This window comes from Ceratotherium simum, chromosome 8 (assembly GCF_057802395.1).
Source record: "Ceratotherium simum simum isolate JZ-2026a chromosome 8, ASM5780239v1, whole genome shotgun sequence".
Taxonomy (NCBI): Eukaryota; Metazoa; Chordata; class Mammalia; order Perissodactyla; family Rhinocerotidae; genus Ceratotherium; species Ceratotherium simum.
In genome coordinates this window covers 12,295,247-12,322,727 of record NC_141907.1, presented here as the reverse complement: position 1 = coordinate 12,322,727, position 27,481 = coordinate 12,295,247, and the positions used below count along the sequence as shown (strand labels likewise).

Genomic DNA, 27,481 nt, shown 5'->3' with positions numbered 1-27,481 from the left:
GACTTCACAAGTGAGGGGTAATGATGGGAGACGAGGAAGAACCAGGAGAGAAAAAGACAAAAGTCACAGGGAGCTGGTTAGGAGGCCTTTGCATCATTCCCAGTGAGAGACTGAGCCCTGCCCAGGGCAGTGTCTGGGGTGATCTCTAGACATTCACGAGGCTGAATTGTAAATACATGTTACACACAATGATCATCAAGCTGTGTGGTTTCCCAGCTTTATAGCGAATATTTGGGCAGTGTCCACAAAAATTGAGTGGAGACACAGTCAGTAGGGCCTCGCTTGGAGATGAAGGGCAGTGGAGTGAGGAAGAAAGAGCTCTGCACTCAGAGCTGCACGTCTGAGCAATGGCTCTGCGCTGATGGGAATTCTTTTTCCCACTGCGGAGATTTACAGGACCCTACAGGAAGTCAAAGAGCTCCCCTGCCCACTTGCTGGCTGCTGGGGCATCAGAATCCGCGAGTTCCCCTGTCTGAACCACTCCCTCTTGCTTTAGGTAAGAAAAGGAGTAAGGAGAAAAGAGAAGTGTCTGACAAGCTTTTGGTTTTGTTTTTCTCTTCTGGAAATGTTCTGTGTTGGGTCAAATTACCACACATATGATACGTGCATATGTGTTTGTGGGTATTTCCTTTTTCTGATTACAAAAGTAACGAATACTCATTACAGAAAACCTGGAAAATACAAAAAGCCAAGAGTTAAAAATAGAAATCACTGATAAGACCATTATCCCGAGATAATTGATTTATTACCTTTCCTTTCATTCAATCACAATATGTATATCACACAAACACACATATATATTTATTACACTTATATTATACATTTATATTATATTTAGACAGTTGGGTTATATGATAAACAGTTTTATATCCCATCTCTTGCACTTATTGTTGACATTTTCCTATGTGATTAAATGTTCTTTGAAAACATTTCATTTACTTACAGTGAAATTGACTCCTTTTGATGTTCAGTTCTGTGAGTGTTGACAAATACGTAGATTCACAATGTACAAAGTTTCATCACTCCCCCCAAATTCCCTCACACTGCTCCTTTTTAGTCAGCCCTCCCCCTAGTCTTAACCCCTGGCAACCACCAATCTGTTCTCCGTTCCTATAGTTTTGCATTTTCCAGAATGTCATGTAAATAGAATCATACAGTATATAGTCTCTTGGTCTGGCTTCTTCCACTTAGCACAAATGCCAACAGCTGGTTACTTTTTATTGCTGAGCAATATTCCATGTAGAGATGTATCAGAGTTAGTTTATCCATTCACCAGCTGAAGGACATTTGGGTTGGTAAACATGACTTTTACTATTTGAATAATATTCTATCCTACAGATATACCAACCCATATGTAACCAGTTTCCTATTATTAGACATATTGGGTTTTTTCCCCCATTACAAATAACCATTAAATGAACATCTTTATACATAAATCTTTGCCTACCAAATATATATGTATACATTTATATAGTGTACATAGATCATAAGCTATCAATAAGCATGCAGTGTGCCCTACTGGGGATATAGAAAAAATATAAAATACAGTTCTATTAGAATTTTCTAAAAATGTTTGACTGTATAACAAACAGTCTGGGTCTCAATGCTTTGTATCAATATGAAAATAAGAAAATAATTTATTTTAATTCTAATGCAGCAGTTTTAACCTGTTAAATAAGACTAATCTCTTGTTTTTGAAATCCTGGGCATGTGTGTCATTAAAAACCCATTTCAGGACATTGTTTTCCCAGCAGGAAGCTTCTTTAGACAATGGAATCACTGAGTGTACACAGAACAAGAAGGATGAGTGTGCAAGGGCAGGTGTCAGGGGCGGGGGCTGGTTAGGGCAACAGAGCTGAGTTTCTAGCTACTTTTGAGCAACTGAAGCCACAGCCACTAAGAGAGGAATGATGAGGCTGGCACTTTGTTCTGCATAGAGGGATGGGACTTCTTGTTGAGTAGGTGCTGCTGCCCTGTAAATTAAATAGCAAATAGAGAAAATGTCAGTATTGGTGTATGGCACCTACTTTTGAAAATATACAAGCAAGTTGCAGAAAAATTCAAAAAGTACAGAAGCTTATAAAGGAAAAAATAAAAGTCCCTTAGTCTCCCCATTCCCACTTTTCACAGAGAATCAATCTTGGAACTTTGAGTTGTCCTTCCAGGAATGAGATACGTGCACACGTACGTGCACACACATACATACACATTCACATATCCTTTTATCTAAGAACAAATGGAACCTGCAACTGCTTTCTTCACCTAACACCATTTTTTGGACATACTTCCATGTTGTACTTACAGAGTTAATTCATTCTTCCTCATGGAAGAATTCCTATTGTGTGGATGTACTATAAAGTCAGCCAAGTTCCCTACTGATGGACATTTCATCATCAGAGTTTAAGTGGTGAGGAAAAACCTGTCCTGACATAAAGACATCGAGAGAGGACCTGGCCAAAATATGGACTCTGGTCATAACAAACAGGGTCTGACCACTGGATTTTTAAAAAACAGAAATTACTGAATTCTTTGAAACCAATTAAAAGAGAAATTTTTCAAGCTAGGAAATGATCTGATGTTGGCTTGGAAATGTAGCCCATGGCTCTCGACTAGTGGCCAGGGTCCTTGAAACTTCCTTACTCCATTTGAGCGCTGGTCGCTCCTTTTTTGCTCAAGGAATCTCCAGCAGCCCACAAATCTGTACTAGTGCTCCATCTGCTGGACATTTTCTACAATTGCACCTCTGATTCATTAACGTCCCAGACTTGATTCATTCAAAATTGATGAACTTTCTTTTTTGCTTTTAAATAATTAATGAATTAATACAAAGATACATTTATTTTTATTTTTTTAAATAAAATAATACAGAACGAAACAGAGTAATAATGAGTCTCTCTTCATCTTTTTCCGGTTCTCACTCCCTTCCCTAGTAGTAACCACTGTTGGCAATTTGGAGTTTATCTTCTCAGACTTATTTCTATCATTTATGTCCACTATCATGCACAAATAGAAACAGTTTTGTTTTCCTTTGCTTTCTATGTCTGGGTCCACGTTCTATGCATTGATTTGTCACATTCTAGCTTAAGCTTTTCATGTGGACGTGAGGTTGGGCTTGAGGGCAGCTTTTTCGTGCACAGAAAAAACCACTATTTGCAGTAACTTTGGTTTTAAAAATTAGTTCTAGCTATTAGATTTATAAATTCAAAACCCTGATTTTCCCATACACTTTTCTATTTAATTTATGAATTGCATTGTTCTATTTAAAAACCTAGTGAACCCTGATAATAATTTTTAAGGGGGCTTCACACATTCAAATTCCCTTGAATATTTTAAAGTCAAATTACTTTAGGTTAAATTATTTTAAACATAAGTTTAAAAATATTACCTTTTCTTTTTTAAATACTTTAATACTTTAAATGACTTTAAATGAGCAAAACCTTCTCAAATACTTGATTCTAGTAAATCTAATAAATGTATAAAATTTAATCTTAATTCTCTTAAACATTCCAACAACGATTAAAAACTTAGTAAAATTCTCAAACATAGTTAAAATGTCTATGTTACCTAAAGCAATCTACAGATTCAATGCAATCCCAATCAGAATCCCAATGACATTCTTTACGGAAATAGAAAAAAGAATACTAATATTCATATGGGGCAACAAAAGACCCCGAATAGCTAAAGCAATCCTAAGAGAAAAGAACAAATCTGGAGGCATCACAGTCCCTGATTTCAAAACATACTACAAACGGGCCGGCCCCGTGGCTTAGAGGTTAAGTGCACGCACTCCGCTGCTGGCGGCCCAGGGTTCGGATCCCCGGCGCACACGGACGCACCGCTTCTCCGGCCATGCTGAGGCCGCGTCCCACATACAGCAACTAGAAGGATGTGCAGCTATGACATACAACTATCTATTGGGGTTTTGGGGAGAAAATAAATAAATAAATAAAATTAAAATAACTGTTTAAAAAAAAAAACATACTACAAAGCAATAGTAATCAAAACAGCATGGTACTGGTACAAAAACAGACACACAGATCAATGGAACAGAACTGAAAGCCCAAAAATAAAACCACACATATACGGACAGCTAATTTTCGACAAAGGAGCTAAGAACGTACAATGTAGAAATGAAAGTCTTTTCAGTAAATGGTGTTGGGAAAACTGGACAGCCACATGCAAAAGAATGAAAGTGGACCATCTGCTATTGCCATTCATAAAAATTAACTTATAATGGATCAAAGACCTGAAGGTGAGACCTGAAACTATAAAACTCATAGAAGAAAATATAGGCAACACACTATATGACATTGGTCATAAAGGAATCTTTTTGGATGCCATGCCTATTCATACTAGGGAAACTAAAGAAAAAATAAGCAAGTGGGACTTTATCAGATTAAAGAGTTTCTATAAGACAAATGAAACCAGGATCAAAATGAACAGACAACCCACCAGCTGGGAGAAAATATCTGCAAAACATATATCTCACAAGGGGTTAATCTCCATAATATATAAAGAAATCACACAACTGAACAACAAAAAAACCACCCAGTCAAAAAATGGGCAGAGGAAATGAAAAGACACTTCTCCAAAGAAGATATACAGATGGCCAACAGGCACATGAAAAGATCACTAATCATCAGGGAAATGCAAATCAAAACTACACTAAGATATCACCTCACGCCCGTTAGAATGGCTATAACCACCAAGACAAAAAACAACAAATGTTGGAGAGGATGTGGAGAAACAGGAACCCTCATACACAGCTGGTGGGAATGCAAACTGGTGCAGCCTCTATGGAAAACGGTATGGAGATTCCTCAAAAAATTAAAAATAGAAATACCCTATGATCCAGCTATCTCACTACTGGGAATCTATCCAATGAACCTGAAATCAACAATCCAAAGTTTGAGGCCTATGTACCCCCATGTTCACTGCAGCATTATTCACTATAGCCAAGAAGTGGAAGCAACACAAGTGTTCCTCAACTGACGATTGGATCAAGAAGATGTGGCATATATATACAATGGAATACTACTCAGCCATAAAAAACGACAAAATCGTCCCATTTGCAACAACATGGATGGACCTGGAGGGTATTACGTTAAGTGAAATAAGCCAGAAAGAGAAAGACAAACACCGTATGATCTCACTCATATGTGGAATATAAACCAACACATGGACAGAGAAAACTGTATCATGGTTACCAAGGGCAATGGGGGTAAGGGTTGGGCACAAGGGGTGAAGGGAGACATGTATATGGTGATAGACAAACAAAAATGTACAACCAAAAATTTCACAATGGTATAAACTATTAAAACATCAATAAAAAAAAACTTAGTAAAATTCTCTTATAACTTTCAATTTAAAATCCCAAGTCTAAAATCAGTTATTTAATAATTACACATATACTGGAATCACAGGACTATTCCAACAACTATTGTTATATGCTAAATTTTCTAAAATGTTGCAAATACATTAAATACCAAACAATACAAATTGTTCCTAAACTTACCACAAAACTACTACTAATAATAATATGAGCTGTTTATTCCATTCTAAACCTTTGCAGATTCACAGTCCTTTACCCCATTACTCCTAAGCAAGTAGAATTTGGTATTCCCACTTCTGTGGCCTAGGGCCTGGGCAGCTGAAGGATGGAGGGGCAGGTGGGGAGGGGGAACCGGACACACTTTGGACAGAGAATTTGGGTCAAGATGAGAGCTCTGATGTTTTCCCTTGACCCTTACCAACACAGCAAGTCCTTATTTCTGTAACATATATCTGTTTTCTCTTATCCTCACCAATCCTGTAGATTATCAGTCTACTGAATTTTTGGCCAATATTATAACCTATAAGGGTATAAGGTTGTTTTCTACATGTTTTGTCACTTTAATTGTTCATGAGAATTTTTCCATATTGCTGTGTGATCATCCATTGGTTTTTTTTCCCCCAGCTTTACGGAGATATGATTGACATATAACATCTACCATTGTTTTTACTGGTTACATTCTATTCCATCCAGAAAGTGTAACCCTTTGAGGTAACCACTCACTAGTCGTCGGATATTTAGGTCCAGCTCCCAATGTTTGCACTCCTGATTCAGCATTATAAAGAACGCTTTGGTGAACATCTTTGAGCATGTTAGGCTGTGTCCACATTTTGAATCACTTCTTTAGAATAGGGTACCAGAAATACCCTAAGGTCTAACTTAGGTCAAAGATGATGAATATTTTTATAATTCTTGATACATCTTGTCAAATTGTTCTCCCAAAGCATTTTATCAATTTACAATGTCCTCAAGCATTGAACAACATCTTTAAAGTATTTTTCTGCTATTTTTTTGTTAAGACATGTCAAAAAAGTTGAGGTGGAAATTGCACCTTATTAAATTTGTATTTCATTAGTGATGAAATAATTTTCCATATTTGCTATTGGTGGTTCCTCTTTTGTAAATTATCTACCAATATTCTTTGCTAAGTTTTTTAAAAAAGAGATTAGTAAAATTGCTTTCAGGGCAATGAAAGCGGAGAAAAACTTGGCAAAGAGTGAAAAAGGGTTTTATTCTTGACATTCAAAGGAATTGAGAAAGAATCATCATAAACAAATCTATTCAACGATCCCTGAAAGAATGCCCAAAGGAAGAAGAACAGGTCAGGAACTATAAACCCCTTACTTAGCTGCTGTAAGTAGCGACACACTGAGGCAGTGTGGTTCATTGGGAAGAACAAGGACTTTACACACAGACAAACCTGGCTTCTGCTTCTGGCTCTAGCCAGTCCTGAGTACTTTAAGTGATTGCTTAACCTCTCTGAACCTCAGCATCATTGATGAGGATCAAATTGCCCACCTTCCAGGAATGTGGTTGGACGAAATGAGATGATGACTCCAGAATGCCAGGCTGGAAGCCTGACACATCCAAAGCTCAGCAACACCTGAGCACAGGTGAGGAGAGCCACCCTCATTCACCTTACACATCCTGCAGCAGGAAAGGTAAACCAAGGCACTGGTGCCAGGGTGGCACCACTTGCCTATTTCAGGAATGGCAGTGTAGGGTGCAATGGGTTTTACAAAAAGGAATTTTACATGATCTGTATCTGCATAAAGTTTACAGTCTGCTTAAGGAGACAAGGAGTAAAACCAGAAAGACCTAAATTACACTGTAACACTGATGACACCTACCTCTCCAGGCCTTATGAGGTCCCCAGCTCACTGGATCATCTATCCTATTAAATCCTCCCAACAACCTTGTGCCCCTTTTTCCTACCTAAGTGAGCCACAGCTGGTTTCTGTTTCTTGCAATCAAAATCTGGAACTTACACATATGCTGACACCTCTCCACCTCTTGTAGGACACGTGCCATTCCTTTCAGTTGCCTGGCACCTTTGAACATTCTTTGTCTCAAATCTATTCCTACGCATGGTAGAAACCAATCTTTTGTTCATTTATTCATTCATTCATTCGTTCATTCCTAAGCACCTATCAGGCTGCAGGTTCCATTCTAGGTTCTGGGGACACAAGTATCAGTGAACAAAACAGGCAAAGGCCTCTGCATCCCATGGAGCTTATGTTCTAAGAGGTGAGAGACAGGCAATGAAGAACAAACTCAGTAAGTAAAGAAACCAGAAGATGATAAACACTACAAGAAAGAAAACTACAGCAACGTAATGGTTTCACAGAGCCAAAGTTTACGGCACGGGCTGTAATTTTAAACACTGAGGTCAAGGTAACCTCATGTACGTGAGATACAAGCAAATACTTACAGTAAGTGAGAAAGTTAGCCACCTAGGGGAAGGGCTTCCAGGCAGAGAGGGCAGCAAGGGCAAAGGCCCTGAGGTGGGAATGTGCCTGGCATGTTCCAGGAGGCCACTGTGGCTGAGGCTTGGTGAGGGAAGGGGAGGGAGAGAAGAAATTGGAGAGACGTGGGGCCAGGGCAGCCTGTCTGGTTCCTACTCTGAGCAAGGTGGGAGCAATTGCAGAGTTTTGAGCAGATGAGTGACATGACTAAAATTTTAAAGGACTATTCTCTATACTTTGTATATGTTTGAAAATTTCCCTAATAAACAATAAAAATAAAAGGCTGACTCCAGCAGCTGGGTTTCAAAGAGGCCATGCGGGTACCAGGGCAAGGTGGAAGCAGGGAGACTCATGAGGGTCTATCCCCAGAATCCAGGTGAGCGATGACAGTGGCTCAGACCAGGCTGGTCACAGGAGATCACTGGATTTTCCACCAGTTTGGTAGGTCAAACCCATAGGATTTTCTGGTGGAGGGTGAGAGAAGGGAAGGAGTCAAGGATGCCTTCAAGATTTTTGGAATGGGCATTGGGGATTTTTGGAAAGGTGGGTATTACCATCAGTTGAGACAGGGATGACTACGAGTTTAGGGGTGTATTAGTTTCCTGTTGCTGCTGTAATAGATTTAGTGGCTTCAAACAACACAAATTTATTTTCTTACAGTCCTGGAGGACAGAAGTCAGAAACCAGTTTCACTGGGCTAAAGTCAAGGTGTCAGTGGGGCTGGTTCTTTCTAGAGAATCTCCTGAGGGGAGAATCTGTTTCCTTGCCCTTTCTCTACCTTCAAAGCATCACTCGGATCTCTGCTTCCATTATCACATCGCCTTCTCCTCTTCTGTGTCAAATCTCCCTCTGCCTCCCTTTTATGAGGACACTTTCAATTACATTTAGGGCCTGCCTGGATAACCCAGAATAATCTCATCTCAAGATCCTTAACTTAATCACACCTGCAAAGTTCCTTTTGTAATATGAAGTAAAATTCACTGGTTCCAGGAATTAGGACCTGGACATCTTTGGGTGCCATGACTCAGCCACCACAGCGGGTAAGTTCAGGAGCTCAGTGTTGGATGTGTTGAGTTTGAAATATCTATTAGACATCGAGGGGAAATATTGAGTAGACTGCCGAGTACACAAGTGTGGCATTCAGTGAGGGCCTGGACTACAGATACTCATGTTGGAGCCACCAGCATGTAGATGAGATTTAAAGCCACGACACTGGGTTTAAAGCAGATACTCACTTCCCCAGCCTTCCTCGCAGTTAGAGCACAAACATGTGACCAAAACTCTGCCAACTAGATGTGCCCGTGTGAGCACAATGGATTAAAGCAGCAGTTGCCACACAGGGTCCATTCTAGCCATGGGGGTGCCCAAGGCGCCAGCTTTCCAGGGCAGCAGTGGCAGAGATTCTAGAAGCAGCATCGAGGCGCATCACAGGTACTCTCTGAGGCATCTGTGCCCAGACAGGCTGCACTGGGGTCTCTTCGGGACAGTTCTGGGTGGGACTTTGGTGTGGCTTCCAGTCCTGCTTCTCTGGATCTCCCAGGAAGATGCTGTGAGTGACCTAAAACCCTTGAATACATCCCATTTCTGCTGAACTACCTGGACCTGGTGTGTGACACTTGCATTTAAGAATTTTGACTGATGCGCTCTCTACATGAACTTTAGGAACCTGAACCCTGCGCTCTGCCCAGGCTCTGGGGCATCTTTCTAGTGTCCTGTCTAAAAAGGAGGTTGGGCACTTATACACACGTTGTTTTATTCAATCTTCACAACAAACTTGTGAGATGGTTTTCATTATTTTTAGTTTTGTAGATGAGGAAACTGCCAAATTCAGGTCAACTGTCTCCAACTGCAATGCTTTTACCATCACCAAAGGGCCGGTGTCCACAGTCTCATAGGCACAGGGGTTCTTCAGGGAAGTGGATCAAAACTAGTGTGAAACGAACGTTCCCAATGAGGAGCAGCGGGCGAAACGAACGTTCCCAATGAGGAGCAGCGGGCGGTGTGTTGACAAAGAGTATGAAGAAGCCGGAAAGACAGGCTAGAATAGGACTTGGTGGTAGGAACCTGGATGGGCTTTGAGCAGCAGGGATGGGGGAGGGTGGATTTCATTTTCAGGTGAGGAAAGTGAAGACCCAGGTCCATAGGTCTTTACCTCCCAGGAAAGAACTCAAAAAAACGCACGCCAAATTCACAGGAAATGAAGAGCACAGCATGAGAGAGGATTTAAACCCATCACCCACCCCGGGATGTTAGCTCCAAGTAGACATGTGGGTGATGGTGGATCTGTTGTCCCAATTTCCAGTCAAAAGAGCACAACGGTTGCTGGAGTGAATTCTGAAAACCTCACAGACTCGCTTCAGACCCACTCACCAGCTGCATGGTCTTGGGAGAGTCCTTCATTAGCTTCCCTGAGCCAGAGTTTCTTTACCTCTGAAATGAGGATAAACCAGTGAACCACACTGGTTCAGATACAGGTTTGGTTGCCGTCGAAATGACCCCAAATCCCAGTGGCTTAGACAAGACAGATGTTTATTTCTCATTCAGTAACTGTCCAGGCTGATATGGTGACCCCATGGTATGGGAGCACCCAGCGTCCCTCTGTCGTGTGGCCCTGACATGCCCCACTGAAGATGTCTCAGCACCATACCTTATGGGTCCACACACCAGCCAGAAGGAAAGGGGAAAGGGAATGCACGTTCCTTCCTTTCAAGGGCTTAATCCAAAAGTTGCACACAGCACTGAGCACAGTGGGTTGGAAGGCTAGGAAGTACACTCGTTATTCTTGGTAACCACGTGCCCAACTGAAATCAAGCATTCTATTACTAAACGAGGAAGAGAAGAAGAGCTATATGGGCGTGATGAGCAGTCCCTCTGTCTCTTTCTCTTTCTCTGTCTCTGTCTCTCTGTCTATCCAATGGACTAGTTACAAGGATGTACAAAATATTCTCTGTAATGCACACAACAGAACACCACAGAGCTACTAAAAAGAATGAGGCAGCTTTATCTATAGATAGGGAAACAGCACCAAGATACACTATTATGTGAAAAAAGCAAGTTGCAGAATCCTATATATACTACCCTTTATATGAATAGGATAAGAGAAATATGCTTCTGTGTGTGCGTGTTGTCACAGGCACAGAATATTCTAGAAGGATACACAAGAAACCAGAAATAGTGGTTGCCTCGCGGTAAGGGTATTGTGCGATTAGGAATAGAGGAAGAAAGATTATTCACTTTTTCTACCCTTTTATATCTCTGAATTTCATCCCATGCATATGTACTACCATTTCAAAAAATTTAATATGATTTTAAAATATATTAGGATTAAGAAATAAATTTTAAAAGGCCCTCCTGCAACCTCACTCCTAGAATTCCTGCTGAAGCAAGTGCAGTTGGAGCAGAGGCCACATCAGGGCAGGAGTTCAGCTCAGCTGGGCAGATGTTCATCAAATCTGTACCAACCTAGTAGCTCAGAGAGACTGAGAGAAGTGCAGAAGTACACACCTTACTCTGCAGCCTGGCATTTTAGGGGGTGAATGTAAAGTCACATTGCAATTCACCAGTGTTCTGTAAATCGTAAGGACTGGTTATCTTAGGGAAGCAAGGAGGTGGGGTTAAAATATGTACTTACGACTTTAAGGCACAGTCAGGATGAGTGCTGTGGTCCACGCACTTTAACAGCTTCACTGGTCTATAGAATGAAAAGAAATATTTAAGAGATGATTTAAGTGACTTTCATTCATCAAACATTTATGATGTGCCTGCAAGGTACTGGGGATACAAGGTCTCTGACCTCGAAGAACACATAATTTCTTTCTTAAAATATTAGCCAACATTTATTGAGCACTTACTATGTACCAAAAAAATTTGATTATGTATTTTACATAGATTATACCATTTAATCTTCACAACAACCAAATGGAGCAGGTACTACTATCATCTCCAATTTACAGTTAAGAAAGCTGTCCAGAGGACCTTGCCCAAGTTCTCACAGTAGTGAGCGGTGGAGCTGAACTTGAACCTTGCAGGCTTGCTCTAGAGCCCAAGCACGGAACCACTTCTGTATGGATGCACGATTTTGCTCGGAAAAACCTCTTGATAGGTACCTAGGCAGAAAGTTGGACCTGAAGCACATGGTGATGGCTGGTACCCAGGCTGCAGCAAAGAAAGCGAAATTGCTCTGCACATTAGTGGGAGAAGATGTGGAGTTCCAGGGCAGCCAGGAGGGCAGGGAAAGCCACAGTGAAGAGAGGAGCCAGGTAACAGTGGACACTGGGCATTGGGTGGGATCTCGACCAACAGAGGATCCCTCGTGGCAGGGTGACCAGAGGGGACTTTGAAAGAACAGAAGATACACTGTTCCTCTACGGCATGCTACATGACCCCTCCCTAGGACTCGCCTACTTTTCAGTAAAGTCTACACTAAACAGAGCTTTTTTATGAGAATAGTTTGTTATTGTTATCTTATGCTCCCCCAAAACGCACTGAGTTTCAGAGTCTGGTTCAACACAGTGCTAAGCAGAAAACAACCAGAAGGCAAGAGAGGCTGTGAAAAGATAAGACTTCGCCAAAATTGGCAAGAACCCTGTGGAGAACTTTCAACTGACGCAGGACAGAGGCAAATGTCCCCTGAATTTTGAGGGGCAGGAGGTTCTCACTTACACCCGGCTTGCAGTTTGATTTGTTAACCTTCGTCGCCCTCCCACATTAAGCCTTTGTTATCTCCTCTGTGCTCCCAGGAACAACACAAACCCCTACCTTTTTTTTTTTTTTTTTTTGGTGAGGGAGATCAGCCCTGAGCTAACATCCATGCTAATCCTCCTCTTTTTGCTGAGGAAGATCGGCTCTGAGCTAACATCTATTGCCAATGCTCCTCCTTTTTTTCTTCCCCAAAGCCCCAGTAGATATTTGTATGTCATAGTTGCACATCCTTCTAGTTGCTGTATGTGGGATGCGGCCTCAGCATGGCCGGAGAAGCGGTGCGTCGGTGCGCGCCCGGGACCAAACCTGGGCCGCCAGCAGCGGAGCGCGCGCACTTAACCGCTAAGCCATGGGGCCGGCCCCACACAAACCCCTACCTTAACACAGAAAGAGCCCACGGGCAATAAAGAAATGGGAGCTGGGGAAGCTGAGCGGGGCTCACGAGGGAACATGCCGAGGGCCAGCTTAGGTGGGGACAACACTAGAGCAAGTAGAAGCAGGCTGAGACCCTGAGGACAGCCATGGGCTGGTAAGGGGACCAGGGGCTCTGGCCTGATGACTTAGCGGGAGAGGAAGGGAGACTCTGGGGTGCTGGTTACCTTTTGTTTCTTGGTCTGGGTGCTGGTTCAGGTATATGTTGAACTTGTGAAAATTCATCCAACTGCATACTTATGGTTCGTGCATTTTTCCGTACATAGGTTCTATTTCTACAAAAAAGTATTTGCTTTGTTTTGTTTTTAAAAAGAGGTTGATAACACCACCTGACTTTTGAGTTTCCTGAGAGCATTAGCAATACGAGATGAGTAAAATGGTGCAGCTTCAAGCTGTGGGAAAGGACAACAGCTTCGAGGGGCTCATTCTTTTGGGGAGGCATGAGTATGAGGAGACCCACACTTCCAAGGGGCTAGGGTCAGATGGGAGGATTACTCGGCCCATGCAACTATTGAGAAGGCAGAGGGCGGCAGAGCGAGCCAGATGGTCATGGGTGCTGGACAAGACTGCAGATGTAATTTGCACCCTGCCATACCCACAAATGTTCAGGAAGGCCACTAAGTCCTTACAGTGTTGGACTCTGGCCTCTGAGGAATTAAACAGGCCTGCAGACTTAGGTGCTGACGCAGAGAGAAGCAGGAAGCAGCAAGGTGAGAAATTCCCAGTCCAGGGCTTTCAACTGTCCCAGGGTGGGAGCCAAACTTACCTCCGTTTCCAAGAATCAGGAATGCTCTCAAATCAGGATATCTGATTACAAGTATATCAAGTGTCCGAACCATAACGGGTTCAATACATAGTAGCTATTACTATTTTCCTATTGGTCTGCAGTCAGGAGGTACCTACCCGGAAGTACCACAAACAAACTCCACCTTAGCACTTATCCTGGGCAAGGATCCCACAGGCATCCAAAGATGCCAGGACCACAGTCCCTGTTCTCAGGTTACTCACCCTGTGTGAGCAAGCAAGGAGGAAACCAGACAAGCACAAACAATCAAGGGCTGCTCTGTCGGTCCTTTAAACGTCCTCTGTCCAGGACTTTGGACAGAAGTGGGTGGGGGCCAACCAGAACCCCGGCCAGAAGGCACTCCCAGTCCCCCCACCCAGCGACAACCCAGCAGGCACAGTCTCCAGGCCTTTAGAACTGTTCCTGCAAAACCCTTTCAACAGCCCCATACCCTGGAAGACCACCGCTCCACCTTTGAATATACGCACTGATTATAATATGCCACATACAGGGGCCGGCCCCGTGGCTTAGTGGTTAAGTGCACGCGCTCCGCTGCTGGCGGCCCAGGTTTGGTCCCGGGCACACAGCGACGCACCACTTCTCCAGCCATGCTGAGGCCGCGTCCCACATACAGCAACTAGAAGGATGTGCAGCTATGACATACAACTATCCACTGGGGCTTTGGGGGAAAAAATAAATAAATAAAAAATTGTTAAAAAAAAAATATATGCCACATACAGGTAATCATTAATGCAGCTGTACTGAAAACCCATTTCCTCCAGTCTCTCTTCCAGGACTTTCACACTGCCTTCTCCACAGGATTCCCTAAAACATAAAAACGTAAGTATAAAAATAAAATAAAAGGAGAAGAGGATAGAGGAAGTTGTTTCTGGGTTAATTAAAATTTCTTTTAACCATGTGCTCCCCGGATATTCTCCCCTCTGGAAAAGTATCTGGGAAAGTCTCTGGACCCAGAACCGCTGCTTACGGTAAACCCGCAGCGCTCCAGGAGCGAGCGCTCTGAGTCCCAACACCCAGTCTGAGATTCGAGAGTCACGCGCACTAGGAGGGCCTATGCCAGCGCATGCGTAGTGTGCCACAGGGCGCATCCTAGCCCCACCCATCAACACCCCTCCGTGATGTGCCCCGGGCCAGCACAATGCTCACTGCTAACTTGCTCAACCTGCAGTATATTAAGTTAAGCTTTAAATGGAAACAAAAACATACAAATCAAAAAATATTAGAAAATGCAAATAAGCAAAAGGAAAAAAAATTACCCCAAACCCCACATCACTAGAGATAACTGCTGCTAACATTTTGGTGCGCATCATTCTAGACTTTTTAAATATATTTATTCCCACGAGACTTTTAAAATATAACAATGGGATTCTGCTGTCCAATGCATTTTGTATTCTGCTTTTGCCCATGTCTGTGTATATACCCGTATACCTCTCTGCCATTATTTTTAATTCCTGCATAGTCTCGCTTACATAATCAGAACATAATTCATAAAACCAGCCGCCTCTTGTTTAAAGATCAAGATTCATTCCTATATTTCGATGTCATTGGCACTACAATGAACTTTGTTGAAGCTTCGTTTTCATACACCTCCTTAATTATTTGTTTCCTTAGCATAAATTCTTGAAAGTAGATTTTCTGGCACCAAGGTTTTGAATGCATTTTAAGGCTCTTGAGAAGCCAAATTGAACCCCATGGTGACCACTCGAACAGAGTGTGAAATGTCTGTTACACCGTCATCAACAGGAATTCTTGCCCTCTCGATGGTCGTAATTAAGCAGGGGGGATTTATAAAGACAGACAGGTGGATACAGCACTGCCAGCTGTGGTTAGTGGGCATGGTATTCACATCGCACGCAGGCAGGGCCCCACCTCAGCGTAGGTAGAATGGGAAGGTAAACAGCCTCTCTGCTATAAAATTAATAGAGAGGGAGTATAGTGGGAGGAAATGAGCCATTGGAGGAAGTTTTCACAGAAGAAGTGGAATTCCAGGCATTACAGGAATGAAGAGGGCAAGGTGTTGAATAACATCATGTTTCAGAACCTTGACAAAATCTGGGATGATGTCCTTCTCTGGGCCAAGCTCACTACTTAGAATTTTTGAGTAAACAATGACATGGATGTTTCAGGACACCTAGACACAGAGCTCAGTCGATGGGTTATTTTACTAGTTTTTTAAATAAAGGCAGCTAAAGCAGTGCTGAACACAATCAGGTATTAGCCATGTTGTTTTTAGCTCTCTGTCTCTGACTTTTTCCCCCTAAAATCTGAGCAGTTCAGGATCTCCACTTTCTTAGCTCACGACCTGCAACTCCACTCTGTGGCACAAATGTACAAGCAGGTATTCTGACTCCCTGTTACCAGCTCTCCTGCAGCAGAGATGATGGCCTGAGATGACCTTCAACTGCAATTTCTGTATCTCATGAAAGGTAAGTTCAAAGGACAAGCTTTCTCTGATAAATACATTAAAACAACAAGCAAGCATAATTTCTAGACAAAGAGCAGCTTCTCACAGAAATAAGAAAAACAATATGCATTTTTCTTCATGCAACAAAAAGTATAACTTGTCTTCTGGGAAGAGGAATGTAGATCCTGATATAACTATGTAATAAGTCATTTGCAAATTTAATCTATTGCCCAAGAGACAGGAAAAAATATCACTCATTATATAGTGAGTCTTAGAGGGTCCTGGGGGCCTGAAATGGGGAATTTGCTAAGATTCTCCCAGAATATACTTTCAATAACACATCTGTTCATTGGGGTTGGCAATACTTTCCTCCATGTAGCATCAATGCTCTAAAGAACCAGGCCCCAGCCCGCCTCCGAAGCACCATCATGACTGCACAGCTTTAACTGGCTTAGCCTCACTGGTTTGTCTCTGAACCAACTGGGTTTAAGTTTTTTATCTTCAGTGTTGCCAGCAGTGCCTTTCATTGATGAGAAGGATGTGTTCAGGCTTGCATTTATACAAACTCGAGAGGTTTCCCACAAAATCTGGATCTTAAAAGATTTTTTGCCAGTTTGAGAGGCAGTTGTGGAAGAGGTTGTTCTCTCTAGAATAAAGTCTTCATTACATAGTCCTTGGGTCAATTCTGAGAACTCCTAGTGAGGATTTTTGGGCTTCAAATGACCAGAAAGAGAAACTGGAATTGACCTACACAAGTGCATGAGGAAGTCTCCTATCCAGTGCTGCCCAGGTCACTCAGAAAGGAACATGATTTTCCTTGGCTGAGAGGAGTACCTGGATAGAGGAGGTTTTCTCTCTGTGCTCAGGACTGGTGGTAGTGGCATTTCCAGAAAGTCAAGCCTTTGACTTTCTCTACCCACCACATTAGAAACAAAGCAGGCTATTGTTTCCCCAAAAATGAAAATGTAAAACAGACTTGATGATATCACACCCAAGAAAGGCATGTTTGCACAATCACCATCATCAATAGCACCATAACTTACACATTGGGTCCCCCAATTTCATGCATGACCCAGATCTCAATTCGTGTGATTTTATCCTTCTGGAAGTGGGGAATTTCAAAATCTGCAAAAAAACTGAGAAACAGGAAAGATATTTCTTAAAGTCCTAAAGCAATATGATACTTTTCCTATTTCATTGTTAGTTGATTTACACTTTGTTTTTTAGCTTTTATTTGTAGGTCACTTATTTCATTCATGCATTCATCAGCTGTCAGTGGTATAAATGTATAGACATGACTCTGACCTCCAGGTCATTGGACTGTTTTGCTCCACCTGAACTTACAGAAACGAGTATTAGATTGGGAATTAGGAGGATTCTCTTAGGCCTCCATTCAAAAGAACTAAAGAAACATTTTGGCATCTTGGTTGTGTTTGTTGGTGCTGGCATTCTTACCCTTTAACCGGATAGGCTCCTGTTGGCTCTGAACCATTCAGCATGACATAGATCACCCCAGAACTATCCTTTGAATACTGCAAGAAGAAGCAAGTATTTTGAGTAAATTGAGACGTCATTTTTCAGCTATAAAATGGGCTATTTTTTTTTCAGTTGACAATTCTCATCTTGTCCAGAATGTGATACATTTTGATATTTCATATGGGTGGTAGGGATGCAACTGGTATATCTTGGAAAGCAAATCGCTTTGTAATGTCAACAACTTACAGACTCAGTAATTCCATGTCTGGGAATCTACTCTAAGAAAATAATGTGAAATAGATTCCAGCATTGTATCAGCTGGAATAGACTAAACTATGCTGCCATTACAAACAACCTTAAATCACCAGGGCTTTAAACAACAAGGACTATTTCATGCTCACAATACATGTTTATCACAGGTCCATTGTCCTCACTCTGGGACCCAAGCTGATAAAGCCTCCACATCCGCAAAGTCCATGATTGTCAGGGAAGGAAGAAGGGAAAAGTGGCAAATCACAGACCAGTTTCTTAGAGGCTTCCACCCAGAAGTCACACAGTCACTCCCACTCACATCTCATTGGGCAGTGCAAGTCACACGTAAGTAACTTCAAGAGGCAGAGGAGTGCAAACCATGTGCTCAGAAGATGAGCCAGAAATCTTTGGTAAACAGCATGAAGGGCCACCACAAGCATTGTGCACAAAGATATGTACTGCAGCATTGTTCATAACCGATCTCAAAGAGTCAGCAATAAGGGAGTGGACAGTAACCCATGGTCCTTACATGTCTGAACTATTAGCCAGCCATTAATGAAAGTCTACAAACGATTTGCTATAGCACAGGAAGTGCTTACGTTTAAAGCAAAATGCAAGATTAGGTGGATGGAGGATGAGCTCTACTATGTGAAAAATAAATGGGCAAAAGTCTGGGAATATTAGTCAACCCCTGAAATTCCCAAGGGAGAGATAGGTCCAGAGAAGTTCCCCAATCTCCAGTTCAGTTACTACTAGAACATTTAATTTCCCTCATAAAATGTTTACACTAGAATGAGATATGTGGCTGGGCTTCCTCTCGTAGTCTCTGGCAAAGTGATGCCCAGTACCAGCTGCAGCAAAACAACAATGTACTCCATGCCATCCAGGTGTCAGATTGCTTCCAAACAGTGCCAAGAGTCATGGTTAAATCCTCACATGCCAAGGTCTGATGACTACTATGCTAAAGAGATTGCCTTTAGGTGGTAGTAATATAGATGATGAATTTTTTCATTTATATTTTCTGTAATTTGTCACTTTCTATCATAAGCAGCTATTACATTGATGATAAGAAATAAAATTAATTTAAAATATGCATGCAGATACAATGAGGCTGTATGATGTAGTGGTTGAAAATTTGTTCTCTGGAACCAGACTGCCTGGTTTCCAATTCTGCCCCCAGGCCCCCGTCCTGCTCATTTGCTCTGTAAGTTTAAGTTACACTTAAGACTTCGGTTCTTGACCTCTTCGTGCCGCATTTTTCCCATCTGGAAAACAAGGGGAGTGAGAGTCCCTACCTCATAGGATTGTTGTAAAGATCAAATCATTTAAAATAATAATTATTAACATTTACTGAATACTTCTCTGCTACGGTTCAGACCTTCTTCTCATCACCATACTGACCTACCTCTCCCATGCTTAGACTACCCACCCTATTCTAAGGGCTCATAAAACGTGGGCACAATTATTAGATTCCCATTATAGAACTGGAGGAAGCAGAAGATGGTGGTTTGGAGCACACACTCTGAAGTCGGGCAGATCCGCTGGGTGGGACGTATGGTTCCTCTACGTATAACGTTGAGATCACCCCGACTTGCCGTTACGACCCCACGTTCAGGTGATGACGCATCTGCAGCCTCCCAGTCCTCAATGAGGGGCTCGGGCAGCCCACTGCCAACTCACGGGAACCTGAACTTAAAACGGAACCCAGGGGTAGTGGGTTCCCACTGGAACTGGCAGGAGAGCACAGGCATGAACAGAACGTCCTCTGCCTGGAGCAAGCCCTCTGCTTAGCTCCAAACTGCAGCCGTGGTAGAGGATCTGACCAAAGCCCCTCTCATCCTCGTTAGCCATGGACCCAGTGGACACCTGGGCATCCAGATGAGAAAATGGGACCAAAAGAGACACGAATAGCCCAGCAGGGGCTTGTTGGCAGTGGGTGGAAGGACCTGAAGTCCACTCCTAGTCAATAGAGCTAACTTTTAGTAGTCGACAGCTCTTTGTCAGGCATTCAGCTAAGGAACTAACTCTCTTGATTTCTCATCTTTGGTCTAACCCTGGTGACAGAAAATGAAAGCTGCAGTCACTGGTATTTTATAGCTACTGATAATATCATCAGCTCTGGTGACAATATTCTCTGACGAATAGACCTACCTTAAAGGGACCATTTCTATATCTCCAGTTTATCTTCAGTCCCCTATCACCTCCTCTCCCATTAATATCAGTCTTGTGGACATTTCTGACCCCCACATCTAGCTCTCAGGTGACCCAGGGTCTCCCATAAAGCAGGGATTACCTCATTTTATATAGCAATCAAAATCACATTGATTTGAAGTACTAACAACCACCACAATATAATAGTAATAATAACGACTATTTAATGTCCTCATCTATAGCCAGCATTCACTGAATGTTTTCTCTGTGCCAGGCATTACATTAAGTATTTTAGCTCCTTAAATTCTCACACCTTTACGGAGCAGAGAGAATGAATCAGAATGTTCCAAAGGCTCAGAGAAGTTAAGTAATGACCCAATGACCCAGTTTCTGAAGCTCTCTGTCCCATGTTCACGGGTCCCACACTTGCTCAGCCACCCAGGTGTCCATCCCAGGATTACCTGGATGGATGCCCTTTTCCAATAAGAATCCACAGGATTGTTTTCACAATCTTCTGCTGTGGGGCAGGATTGGTAATCGAGTCCTACGGGGAAAATGGAAAAACATGTTCCATTTCAAAGATTATATCAGGGAAGAATTAATTTAAAATACTTACTGGCTCCACAAAATATATTTAGCCTGCATTTTGCACAGCGTACGGGAATTTAGCCTTCACAGTTCTACCCACTCAACCCACAAGGAGCCTGGTGAGTGACCCCTCAGTCCATGACAGGAAGACATTTGTCATTTTGCTCATCACAAATGTGAGGAAGGTGGAGAACTAAGCTGCTGGGTTATTTCTCTACTGGAGCTCTAATAAAGTGATTTAAAAAAAAAATCTTTGCTTTATTGGGAGAAGTGCCTTCTTCAATTAGCCCTGGTCTTGATAGTAAATACAAAAAAAAAAGACAGACTTAAAACGTGATAGTCCTTAGCCAGAAAACAGAAATTTTATACCATCTAAAATATATAAAATATTAAGATGCATTAAATTAAAAAATTTTAAGAACAAAATTCAGCAGATATATAATGGAATTTGTTTTCCATTTACTCCATAAAAAAAGGAGAAAGTGCTAATTGACAAGTCATTCCAGGGAGAACCAAACAAGGCAAAATGTGTCCTTCCTGAAGGACGTGCATGGAGCTTCCATAATCCTCTGGGTGCACTACCCTCCCAGCACCTCGATGTGTCACCAACTCGGAGGCTCTCGAACCCTATCATTTAGGGGTTTTTATGAAGATTTCATTATGTAGGCATGATTTATTAAATCATTGGCTGTTGGTGATTAATCTCCAGCCCCTCACTCCTTCCCTGAGGAAGGGGATGGGGCTGAAAGTTCCAACTCTTTAATCATACCTTGGTCTTTCTGGTGACTAGCCCCCATCCTGAAGCTATCTAGGGGCCCCCAACCACCAGTCATCTCACTACCATATGAAAGACACTCTCATCACTCCTCAGATTCCAAGGGTTTTAGGAGCTGTGTACCAAGAATCGAGGGACAAAGACAAAATATTTATTTTGTATTATACCACATTCTCTCTCTTCATACTCTTTCCATCACATCCTCCCTCATTCTCCCCATTCTCCACAGGATAATCAAACTGAGGCTTCCTGGTCACTGTCTGTTGGAAGAATGGCCATGTCCATTTGACCCGTACCCTGCAATGCTTCCCATCTCACCCATAGTGGAAGACGGAGTCCTCACAATGTCCTGTGCCATCTGGCCTTCCTTTATTCCTCTAACCTCATAGCCTGCTACATTTCTCTCTACTTACTGCCCTTCTTGCTGTTCCTTAAATATGCCAGCCACACTTCCACCTCAGGACCTTTGCACTTGCTGTTCCCTCTGACAAGAAATGTTCTTCCCCATCTCCTTCATGTCACTGTTCAAATATCAGCTTCTCAGCGAGGCTTCCCTGGACACCAAGGTAAAATTGCAACACTTTGCTCTCACCTCTCCAGCACTTCCTACTCTCTTTCTCTGTCTTGTTTGTCTTGGTACCCCTCATAATTTTACAGCAGACAATGTATTTTACTGGCTGTTCATTGTCTTATCTCCTCCCTCTATAGTGTAAGGATGGGGTATGATTTTCCTGTTTTATTCTCTGCTGTGTTCTCAGTGCCTGGAAGAGGAGGGCCTGACACACAGTAGGCACTCTGTGAATTGTAGTTGGATGGATGAATGAATGAATGGAGGAGAATAAACAGAACTGAGCTTAGGTTAATTCTTAGGGTGACTCGATACCCAGGGAGGAACAATCTCTAGCCTTCACAAAAGGAACACCTCCTCCCACCTTTTTTCCTGGCAGGCCACCTCTCGCTCATCCTTCAAGATCATCATGGGCGAAGAGCCGCTGGAAGCTTCCCTGATGCCCTGGTCCAGGCTGGTGTCTCACTTGCTACTCCTTAGCTCCCAGCTCCTCTCGCATCAGAACACACGCCCCCACAAGGCTACAAGCTCCCTGAGCGGGGCCTGCTGTATTGCCAGCTCCCAGTGTGGGAGTTGGATGAATGAGGAGAGGTTTCACTGCCATCAGGCCAGTCCTTGTGACTTCAACTTTCATTGTGACTTTGATCTGGAAATAGCTGCTGGCGGCCAGGAGTGCCATTTAAGAGCACAGGTTTCAGAATCCGGCAGAAGAGGGTTGAATCCTGGCCCTGCTTCTTCAAGTTATTAACCTCCCTAAGCCTCAGCTTCCCCCTCTGGAAAATGAGGATGGAGCGGTGGAGTTGTGCAGGGTGGAAGCATGGGTTCTGGCTTCAGACTGTCTGACTCTGCTGCTTTCTAGCCGTGTGCCCCTGAGCAAATTTCTTAACTTTGCTGTGCCTCAGTTTTCTCATTTGTCAAAATAGGAATTAGGATAGGACTTATCCCATGGGGCTGTTGCAGAGATTAACTTAGTTAATATTTAGAAAGTACCTAGCAAAAGCTAAGTGCTCTCTATCTATTATTGCTATTATTAATTAGTATTATCACCACCTACCTCAGAGGATTTGGGGCGATCAAATGAGATAAATGCATATGAAAGAATTTAGCATAAATGGCAAATGCATAGTAAACAGGAACTCTTACTTTTCTTGTGATTTCTGCAGGAGTCTTACCAGAGGCATTTGTCTGTCGACACCAGCTCAAGAAATCTCCAATCCGGCCATACAGAACATCGCATAGAGGTGTAAAGCGACGGGTGTTCTCTGCATAGCTAGTGACAAGGAGCTGGTTATTTTCCCAGAACAGAGACTAAGGAAAAACAAACACAAAATTAAAATATAAAATAAAATCACAACAGATTTTTTTCAGGCACAATATTACCAAGTCAGGCAACCATTTCTCCTTCAACTCTGACTTGCCTCACAACAACTTGATCTTTCCTTACCCATTCAGAGAGTGCTATCACCTCTCTTCTCTTTATTATAAGGGGATGATGCAAATGTTAATGAAATATTTTCCCAGTAGCACAATATATAGTATATATATTTTATATATATTCCTGGATTTAAAAAAAGATCAAGGGACTTGGGTTCAAATCTTGACTCTGTCATACACTAGACAAGTGATCTTGACCAAGGCATGTAATCTCCTTGTGCCTCAGTTTCCATCTGAAAAATGGGGAACATGAGCCCTTTCTCTTCTTCCACAACTGTGAGTAGGATGCTATGTGATCACAGAAAGCACTTCCTAAAGTGTAAATTGCCTTAAAAGTACATGACTTTTATATTATACTTGATAATTTCCACTATAAAGGTATAGTGTTTTCACATAACAATAATGCAAATAACAATATCCCGCTTGCCCATTATCTCATCAGATCCTCAGGAGTCCAATCAGTCCGTGTCCAGACTGGGCGCTCCCCAAGGGCAGGGCTGTTTTGTTCCCTGATACAACCTCAACCCTTGGCACGATGCCCGGATGTGGAAGTAGCTCAGTAAGTATTTACTGAGTTCATCAACTAGCACCAAAATCCATGAGAGAGGAGAACAAAATTTATGGCTCCCTTTTTACTGACACGGAGGCAGCAAGGTTCAAAATGCAACATATACCTAAAAACCATGTTTTCAGTCTATTATATCTCTGACCCTCCCAGCTTCATTTACTTGCTTTTACAAATGAAAACATCAATGTTAAGATTTTTTTATTTGTCAGAGTCAATATTACCTGATTTTACAATGAAAAAATCACGTTAAGAATTGTGATGTCAGGAAAACAAATACTGTGTGATCTCACTCATATGTGGAACATAAAAACGAAACAACGGGGCCAGCCCTGTGGCTTAGCGTTTAAGTGCATGCACTCCGCTACTGGCGGCCCGAGTTCGGATCCCAGGCGCGCACCGACACACCACTTCTCCGGCCATGCTGAGGCCGCGTCCCACATACAGCACCTAGAAGGATGTGCAACTATGACATACAACTATCTACTGGGGCTTTGGTGGAAAAAAAAAAAAAAGGAGGAGGATTGGCAATAGATGTTAGCTCAGAGCCAGTCTTCCTCAGCAAAAAGAAGAGGATTAGCGTGGATGTTAGCTCAGGGCTGATCTCCCTCGCAAAAAAATAAATAAATAAATAAAACTGTTTTTAAAAAAAAAACAACGAACAAACAAACAAAAAAAAACAAACTCATGGAAGAAGAGATCAGACTCGTGGTTACCAGAGGTGGGGGTAGGGGTGGGAAAACTGGAGGAAGTAGTCAAATGGTACAAGCTTCCAGTTATAAGATAAATGAGTACTAGAGATGTAATGTACAACCTGATGACTATAGTTAACACTGCTGTATGATATATAGGAAAGGTGTTAAAACAGTAAATCCTAAGAGTTCTCATCACAAGGAAAAATTTTTGTTTTCTTTTTCTTTTTTTTGTATCTATATGAGATGATGGATGTTAACTGAAGTTATTGTGGTAATCATTTCACGATATATGTTAAGTCAAATCATCATGCTGTACACTGTAAACTTACACAATGCTGTATGTCAAATATATCTGAATAAAACTGGAGAAGAAAAGAATTATGTCAGAGAAATAAAAATGATATCAAACTTTCTTTAAACTCAAGGTATTGTTCTAAGCAAGCATTTTACATAGATTTTCTCATTTATTTTCATTTTCTTAGAACTTTGAGAGCAAACAGAATACAGATGTGGTTTTCTTAAAGAAAGTGGTACTTAATAGATATAATCTTAAGGCATGTTAAAAGGAGGGATTGGTTTTCTGGAAGGATACTGAGGTTGAGAGTTTTCTGAATAACTCAAGGTTCAGTCCTCCGGGGCCAGTTAGGACGGAGGTTATTCAGAACTGGCTAGGGGCAGAGGCCAGGTGGAAAGGTGTGGCAACATCCTGACATCCTTGAGATTCCTGCACTGACTTATTGACTTAGGTAAGTCTCTCCTGCCCACATCACGCAGGAGACCCAGGGTCACTGTGAAGACAGAGCCATCTTCCCACCACTGAGGTCCACGTGCATATTGTGAGTTTGTTGCTTGACGTTTCGATGACACTGCAGGGTCGCTGAGGGCAGCTAATCTCACACCTGGCCCGTGCTCCGTCTATCTCTATAGAGACAGAGAGCCAGGTTTTACCTTGTCTCTGGGAATAGAGTGCCTGGAGAGGTTGATAAAAAGGTCATAGTCCGAGGGAAAAACAGAGCAGGGATCCTTGTCCAGCACCACCTTAAAGGCTTCCCAGATGGCTGTGCAGTTCTTGTTCCTGTGCAAAAGGAAAAAAAATTACAATGTGATGGCTTTCCATTTCTGTCAAAGTATTCCAAGAGTTTTACAAGCCATTTTGTCATATATCAACTCTGCAGAACTAGGCATATAAAAAAGACAGGAAATTGTCATGGCACATGCATTAACCTCAGTTCAGAAGAGGGAAAAAACTAACTTAGGTGATGGATTTAGAAATCTGACAGTGCGAGTGTCTCTCAGAAGGTGCTACACAAATTTCTTAGAGCCAAGGAATACAGTCTTGCCCCAGGCTCACAGAGAGAGCAGAAGGCACTGAGGTAGAAGGTGACAATTCCTATAAACCACACAGCCTCCCGGCTTCAGGGGCCTCTTCCTTTAGACGTGAGGTCCACTGTGCGGCTGGGGGCCAGGTGAGGTCAGGAGGATGCGCAGCATCTTGTAAAATCAGGAGTGAGCGCCAAGTGTTGCGAAAGGTGTTCCACCTCCAGCACCGGCCATGACTCTTAAAGTCCATTCCAGCTTTCCAAAAACATTTCCCAGCGCATTTGTAACTTTTTATTTCTCATGTGGGGTACTGAGTAACATGGGTGATCCTTATATTATTCTCTGCTCTTTTTTATTTGCCTTAAATGTGTCACAGTAAAAACTGGCACAGGGGGCCGGCCCTGTGGCTTGGTGGTTAAGTGCGCGCGCTGCGATGCTGGCGGCCCGGGTTCGGATCCCGGGTGTGCATCGAGGCACCACTTCTCTGTCCACCCTGAGGCCGAGTCCCACATACAGCAACTGGAAGGGTGTGCAGCTATGACATACAACTATCTACTGGGGCTTTGGGGGTAAAAAATAAAATAAATAAAATCTTTGAAAATAAAAAAAAAAAAACTGGCACAGGAAAGGGACGTTTTGAAAACAGAAAAAGTGGGTACAGAGAAGGAACAAACATTTCTAAGAAGCCAGTGCTGGCAAGCAAGAGAGACTCAAACTTAAAAAGTCTTCTAGATTAGAAGATTTGAAATTTGAGTTCCCCGGAAATACCTGGACTCATGGAATTCCAGCTGGAGATCGTATTCCTGGGTCTGACGGTTCTAGCTAAGCACAGGCTGGCTGTCACCCAAACTCACTTCTACTTAATACTCACCTCTAACGCACCCCCCACACCCTCCTTCATGTATATACACACACACACATGAGCACACCTCTCACCTCCAGACCCCACACACTGCACTCCTCACCCGTAGGTTCACCACCCCCCGGCCCCTCCCACCTCTAGACTCCCCACCCTCCACACTCGGCTCCCTTAATCCTTAGAACCCGCCCACCCCGCACAACCCTCATGTTAAGACCCTCTACTTGCCCCCACTCCCCCGACCTTCAGACCCCATTTTCTCCTCCCCACACCCTCCTCACCTCTAGACTGCCACTTTCCCCTGCCCTTGTGTTTTTCTTCCCTGCCTGTATTTCCCCTCCTCTCCCTCTCAGTCCTCTCCCCCTGCCCGCCCCCCGCTCCCGCCGGCCGCGCTCACCGCTCCTCCGTGCCCAGCAGCGAGCTGTACTCGGCACAGCGGCCCAGAAAGATGCTCTGCAGGAGCGGGCTGGTGCCCTCCCCGCTCCACCGCGCGCCTGCAGCGCCGGCGGCCCGCAGCAGCGGCAGCAGCAGCAGCAGCAGCAGCACGGGCAGCGGCAGCCGTGAAGGCTCGCATCCCCGTGCAGCCATCGCGGGGACTTCGGAGTGCCTCCTGGACTCGCTTCCTCTCCCCGCACTAAGGCGGCCCCCCCCGAGCTGAC

General features: G+C 43.0%; 1 protein-coding gene across 4 annotated transcripts; it reads right to left on the bottom strand.

Moving 5' to 3' along the window:
• Positions 1-723: 723 nt before the first annotated feature.
• Positions 724-27,481, bottom strand: BST1 (bone marrow stromal cell antigen 1). 4 transcript variants are annotated; one of them, XM_087434119.1, is made up of 11 exons: positions 27,220-27,481; positions 25,592-25,718; positions 23,122-23,257; positions 20,480-20,562; positions 19,109-19,132; positions 17,595-17,671; positions 17,183-17,275; positions 14,453-14,539; positions 13,098-13,205; positions 11,429-11,488; positions 724-1,973 (listed from the first exon to the last, which is right to left on the bottom strand). In XM_087434119.1, exons 1-11 carry the CDS (start codon positions 27,408-27,410, stop codon positions 1,868-1,870), a joined length of 1,092 nt encoding a protein of 363 aa, XP_087290245.1. In that variant the 5' UTR covers positions 27,411-27,481; the 3' UTR covers positions 724-1,867. The 4 variants fall into 4 exon arrangements, with proteins under 4 accessions (XP_087290245.1, XP_087290246.1, XP_087290247.1 ...); XM_087434120.1 differs by lacking the exon at positions 19,109-19,132 and having other exon boundaries at positions 27,220-27,450; XM_087434121.1 differs by lacking the exon at positions 13,098-13,205 and having other exon boundaries at positions 27,220-27,427.